The sequence below is a fragment of the Herpailurus yagouaroundi genome, unplaced genomic scaffold, assembly GCF_014898765.1.
Source record: "Herpailurus yagouaroundi ecotype Mexico unplaced genomic scaffold, PumYag 199, whole genome shotgun sequence".
NCBI lineage: Eukaryota > Metazoa > Chordata > Mammalia > Carnivora > Felidae > Herpailurus > Herpailurus yagouaroundi.
In genome coordinates, this window is record NW_024412430.1 from 16,227,554 (window position 1) to 16,234,236 (window position 6,683).

Sequence of the window (6,683 nt, forward strand, 5' to 3'; positions counted from 1 at the left end):
CCTATATATCTCAGTGTGAAATAAGGAATAGTTTTGGAAGGCAAGAATAACAAAGAAAAGAGGGTCAGTCCTGAAGTAGGTGGAAGGAGACTCCACCAGTATGACTGGAGGAGAGCAGGGACTTCCTCCTCACCACAGCCTGCCTGGCCTACTAGATGGTGGGCACCATCCAGCAGGACAGCAGTGGTCCAGGGAACAGACGGGCTGAGTGCTATGATAAGGGCCTATGGTAGAGGTTTGTGCAGAGCCACAGACCTACAACAGAGGAAAGGGTCTGCCCAACCTGGGAAGGTAAAGGGAGGCTTCCTGGAGGAGGGGGACCTTTTGCTGAGTCTTAGAGGAGGGATAAGAATTCAGCAGCAGCAGCAGGTGAAAGCATTTTAGCATCTGTTGGCAGAAATAGCGTGTACAAAGCTTGGCGGCATGATGTAAGTGTTGTGTGAGCTCTGAAATGTGGATTCAGCTACTGGCTTCACCGCCTACTTTGACAAGATACTTCGTTTGCTTAGTGAATGTCCTCACCCTCACTGCCAAATGGAGACCTGCCCTACCTCTCATTTTCTTTTGGGTTATAATGAAAATCAAATGATATATCATGAGTAAAAAAGCTGTTTGAAAAAAGGATTAATATGAGGAGGTGGTGTCATCTAAGAACCTGCTTCTTTGACTTGTTTCCAGGCTGGCAATCCACTCCATCGTCATTCTCCCGCTGATCTATTTCATAGTCGTTCGGAAGAACCCTTTCCGGTTCGCCATGGGAATGGCCCAGGCTCTTCTGACGGCTCTCATGATCTCTTCCAGGTAAGCGTACGAGGAGTGTCTGGAGGAAGTCTCTGGGCTGCAGAGACTAATCAGCTCTTACTGGCTGCGGCTGAGAGCTGTACGGGCCACTTGTGAAGCTGACCAAGCACCGGCCACAGCTTGTGCTTCTGTAGCTAGGTTTAACTCCAGGAAGGACCTCTGTCTTCCCCCCCCTGCGCATCCTGGAGCATATTGCTTCACCCTACTGCATATTCCCTGCCCTCATGGCATGGCCTGCAGCCCAGAAGGGGGTTATGGTGTAACTCAGAGAACGGCGGACACAGCACGTTCCCACTCCTGGACCTGCCCAGAGTGCCAGCATGCTTTGGGCTCTTGGTTTAGTTTCGGGAATAGAAGCGTCTCTTCAGGCAGGGATTGAGCACCAGCATTCCTAGACCATACATTCCTTTCTCTCTTTTTTTAATTTTTTTTAATGTTTGTTTATTTTTGAGAGAGAGAGTGTGTGAGCAGGGCAGGAGCAGAGAGAGAGGCAGACACAGAATTCAAAGCAGGCTCCAGGCTCTGAGCTGTCAGCACAGAGCCCAACACAGGACTCAAACTCACAAACCGTGAGACCGTGAGATCGTGACCTGAGCCGAAGTCGGACGCTCAACCAACTGAGCCACCCAGGCACCCTGACCCCTTTCTCTTTTTATCACACAGTTCGGCCACACTGCCTGTCACTTTCCGCTGTGCCGAAGAAAAGAACCAGGTGGACAAGAGGATCACTAGGTTTGTGCTGCCCGTTGGGGCTACCATCAACATGGATGGGACTGCGCTCTACGAAGCGGTGGCGGCTGTGTTTATCGCACAGTTGAATGACCTGGACTTGGGCATCGGGCAGATCATCACTATCAGGTAGGGCGCAAGGCCACACTTACTTTCATTTCTGTTACTGGAATTGTGGCAGGTGAAAGTCATCTGAAGGGAGCTCACGAGTGGTCCACTGGTGGATTGATTTTCTTGGTCTAAAGTCCCTTCCCAAGATTAAACACATTACCAGAAGTGGAATCGTAGTGTGGAAGGTTTCTGCTTCAGGGTTTGAATACCCAAAGGTATCACTGTTCTCAGTTCAGTGCACCCACTAGGTGCTAGGCACACAGTAGGTGCCAAGGATTCAAGATTGAATAAGGGCCAGGCCCTGCTTTCAGGGGGTCCCCAGTAGGTAAGGGAGATAGATATCTAAATAAATGCTGAGTGGTGTAATAAGGGCTCTAATGGAGGTCTCAGGGGACACAGAAGGCACCAAAGAAGGAAGGGAAGGTGAGGAGAGACTTTCTGGAAGAGGAAAAAGCTTAGCTAAGTCTTAGAAGAGGAGTAAGAATTTAGTAGGAGAAGGAACCTAAGAGCACTTGGGATAAAAGGACTAGCATGTACAGGGGTTCGTGATGTAACCATGGCCTAGTTGCAGAGTTCAGACTATTGGACGTGGCTACATAAAGAGAACAATGTGGAGAACACAGAGAAACGAGTGGACAGGGATCATCTCATGAAAGGCTTTGTGAGAGGCGCTCATGGAGGGGCTCAGTCTTTCATAATATGGGCAGGTTTGCATTTTTTAAAAGCTAACTTGGTGATATGGTGGGTAGACTGGGTGGATGGACAGGAGTTAGCTGGAGGACTAGCTAGGAGACCACCACAGGAGTCCAAGTAAGGAATTAAAAGGCCTCCATCCAGGCACTGGCCCTGGGGATGGAGAAGGGCTTCCAAATTCAAGGGGCATCAGTGGATTCAGAGTGAGGGACGGGGGAAGGTTAGGATGACCTCCAGGGTTGGTGGATGCTTCTGGACTGACGAATGGCACTCACCAGAGCAAGCACTAGTGGAAGAAAAGTGTCGGTGGGAAGATAAAGAGCTTATGCTGTTTGTCACATTGAATTTGAAATGCCTTTAAGACATCCAGGTAGAGCTCTACAGTGAGAAATGTGGTGTTGACTGCAGATGAGGAAGTCGGACTCATCACCTGGAGGGTGGTCACCAAGCACATGGGTCACGAGTGAGTCAGTCATCCGTGTTCGAGTCTCAGCTTCACCATGATTAGCTGTGACCTTGGCCAAGTTACTTGAATTCTCTAAGCTTCTATTTCCTCACCTATAAAATGAGGATAATAAGAGTACCTACATTTTATGCAAGTGGTGGCAATTAAGTCAGTGCATACAAAATGCTTAGAATGGTGTATATGTAGTGAGCCCTCAGGAGATGTTGAGATGGTTAGGAGGGCATTACATAGGGAAGGTTTGTGCAGAAAAGAGAAGGACTAAGAACTGAGCCTTAGAAAATCCTCACATTAGAGGCAGGCAGAGAGGGGAGAACCAACAGGGAGACCAAGAAGGAACAGAAAGGGAGGAAGAGAGGGGCACCTGGGTGGCTCAGTTGGTTAAACTTCTGACTTCTGCTCAGGTCATGTCTCGCAGTTCATGAGTTCAAGCCCCGCATCGGGCTCTGTGCTGACAGCTCAGAGCCTGGAGCCTGCTTTGGATTCTGTGTCTCCCTCTATCTCTGCCCCTCCCCTGCTCACACTCTGTCTCTCCCTCCCTTTCTCCCTCCCTTGGAGATAAATGAACATTTAAAAAAAAAAGAAAAAATTTTAAAAAAGAATAAAGGTAGGAGAGCCACAAATCTTGCCCTGAAACCTAGAGAGAAGAGATTTCCACGCAGAGAATTCTACTCAGGTGAAGACCGATATTGTCTGCTCAAGTAGATACTGCAAATGCCACTCGTGAATTTTTCCATAGTTGGTTCTCTGAGACAACACCATTCAAGATGGTAGCCACTAGCCACACACACACAGGTTGGATGGAACAGACACAGAAGCTTCCATCAGTATAGAAATAAGTTCCGCCATTATGGAAAATTTTGCTGGACTGCGCTGCTTGGAAGGGATGGATTGGGTTGAAAGTTAATCTGGAGACTTTTATGAAGTGTACAGTGGGAGTTTCCAACTAAACCGGGTCCCTACGCAAGGTGGACTCTGACCTTGCCGAGTTAACTCACTGCTGCAACCCCAGCACTTGGCACAGGCATAAACTCCAGGCATAAAGTAAGTTCCGAGAATGTTCTTATACGGTATTTTTTTTCTAATTTTTTTTAATGTTTATTTATTTTTGAGAGAGAGTGTGAGCAGGGGAAGGGCAGAGACAGAGGGAGACACAGAATCCAAAGCAGGCTCCAGGCTCTGAGCTGTCAGCACAGAGCCTGATGCGGGGCTCGAACCCACGAACCACGAGATCATGACCTGAGCCGAAGTGGACGCTTAACCGACTGAGCCACCCAGGCGCCCCTAATACAGTATATTTTTAAATTTTCCCCAGCCCTAAATCATAAAGTATTTATTGCCATTTGCTCGACGTTAACTGAAGACCAGTACAAAGTGGACCATTTGGCACATCAGCTGGGAGGCAATACCGATGCTGCCTGGCCTGTAAAAAGTGTCCGAGGCTTAAGAAGCTTGAGCCCAAAGAGCTAGAGTGAAGTCCTGTGGTTGGAACAGCAGTGAGTGTGTTAAAATTGAAACCTTGAGTCACGTCTGAGAAAGCTCCGCAGCCACCTGTGGTCCAGTGGTTGTGACTTTGGCCATTCCCAGCAGACTTTCCCAACTCCCTCGTCCTGGCCTGTGGCACCCAGTCTGTATTGGACTGATTTCCAAGCAGTGGTCGCAAGAGGCGCCCGTTCTTTTGGGCATTTGCCACTTTGTGATGAAGTCCACACACCCCCTCAGTCTTAACATTTCCTAGGTATTTCTAACCTTGTTTTTTTTTTTTTTTTAAATTGACTGCTAGAGAAGTAAACTTTGGGCCTAGAGGCTAAATAATTCATATCAAAACCTCTTGCCCTGCTCTAGTGTTGTGTGTGGGTTTTTTTGAGATTTCATTTGTAAATAATCTCCATATCCAACATGGGGCTTGAACTCACGACCCCCCAGATCAAGAGTCACACGCTCCACTGACTGAGCCAGCCATGCGTCCCTTGTATTCTTCAGGCAGAATTGCAGATAAGTAACTACCGGCCCATAGCCAACAACCACAACTGTGAAGCCCAGAGTAATCATTGACCTAAAATTTAAAATCCTCTCTGGATTTTGACAGGTTACAGTTGTGGCTCATGTGGCTGACGGTTAAAGAGATCCTATAGTTCATCTCTTTTCTGTGGTCCTTTTGGGCTGGACATCGAGGAAACATAGGCACCATCCGCCCAAGACAAACCCTTTTGTGGTTTTATCATAATATTCACTAATCAAAGGTTATACCTGATTGAAGATGGGGCAACTATTCTTGTAACAGAAGAGAATTACTGGATTTGGGGCCTTCAAAGAGCTTAGAGGGGAAAAGGAGCCATAGGGGCAATAATAGTGATTGTTTTGTGGCAGCAGTAATAGGAATACTGGTGGCAGCTAAATAGCAGAAATGGCATTGGTTTTTTTTTTTTATCTTAGAGTGTGTGTGAGCAAGGGCGGGGGGGCGGGGGGCGTGCAGAGAGAGAGGGCTCCAGGCAGGCTCCACACTCAGCTCGATCCCAGTCCCACAAACACACACCTGGGATCATGACCTGAGCTGAAATCAAGAGTCTGACACACAACCGAGCTACCCAGGGGCCCCAGAGATGCCATCAGTTTTTAAGCATCTGCTGCATCCTGGTGCTCATACTGGATGCCCTTCCTATATTACCTCATTTAATCTTCTTGGAGCCCTGCAAGGGAGACAGTCTCCCCATCCTCTGGGCAAGAACTGAGATCCGGAGGGAACTTGCCTAAGGACACGCTGTGAGTGAAAACAGCCGAGGCAGGTCTTGTTGTTTTTGAATGTTTGTTTATTTTTGAGGGGTGTGGGGGAGGGACAGAGAGAGAGGGAGAATCCGAAGCAGGCTCTGGACTGTCAGCACAGAGCCCAGAGCAGAGCTCAAACCCATGAACCGTGAGATCATGACCTGAGCTGAAGTCAGACACTCAACCAACTGAGCCACCAGGGGCCCCAGAGCCAGGTCTCCTTGATGCTAAAACGCGTGCTGGCTTCAGTTCACACCCCAGACCCAGCCTGTCTGGAGACCTAAGTGCCGGTCCAAAAACTAGATCAATGCTAGGAAAGTACTTTCTACAGATGGTTATTGTGTGTTCTTCTGTGAAAACCCCTTTAAAGTCAAAGTAGAATATATTCAAGCCGAAGGAATACGTTTTTATATTTTTTACCCCATCTGAAGATTTATAATTCCCAGTCTCAGACCAAAGCCAAGTCAAATGGCCAAAGTTTAGGAAGCAAGGTCAAGGCTCAAGGGCAGAGTTTTCTTTGACCAGGAGGGTTTTGAGCCCACCGATATATTCAGTTTAAATATTTTCAACCAGCGTTGACATAAACTTGGGTTTTCCAAAGAGTACTTAAGTCAGAAAAGATCTAAAGGATTATGTAGACCTGAAACTTTTAGAGGAATTGGGACAGCCCCAGAAATCTCTAATTTACTGTAAATTGGTGGCCACAGCCCCTGAAGGAAAACACACCTGTCAAAGAATGCTGGCCTGTGTTTGACCTTACACTCGAACTGAGCTGTCAGCACAGAGCCTGACGCGGGGCTCGAACTCACGAACCGCAAGATCATGACCTGAGCTGAAGTCGCACACTCAACCGACTGAGCCACCCAGGTGCCCCGTACTGTTTTTTGTTTGTTTTTTTTTTTTTTTTGAGAGAGAGAGAGAGCATGAACAGGGGAGGGGCAGAGAGAGGGAGATCCAGAATCCAAAGCAGGCTCCAGGCTCTTAGCTGTCAGCATGGAGCCTGACTCGGGGCTCGAACTCATGAACTGCGAGATCATGACCTGAGCTGAAGTCGGACGCTCAACCGACTGAGGCACCCAGGCACCCCAGGGATTCTTCTAGTTTAAATGGACTGTTTCTT

The 6,683-nt window shown here is 48.0% G+C and overlaps 1 protein-coding gene across 1 annotated transcript in view; it reads left to right on the top strand.

Annotated features, from left to right (window-relative positions):
- SLC1A1 (solute carrier family 1 member 1) overlaps nt 1–6,683 on the top strand; it is a 42,388-nt gene that overhangs the window by 30,034 nt on the left and 5,671 nt on the right. The window contains exons 8-9 of the mRNA XM_040449464.1: nt 679–801; nt 1,465–1,659. Of these exons, the coding sequence (XP_040305398.1) occupies nt 679–801; nt 1,465–1,659 (318 nt within the window). The remainder of the gene's footprint in view (nt 1–678; nt 802–1,464; nt 1,660–6,683) is intronic.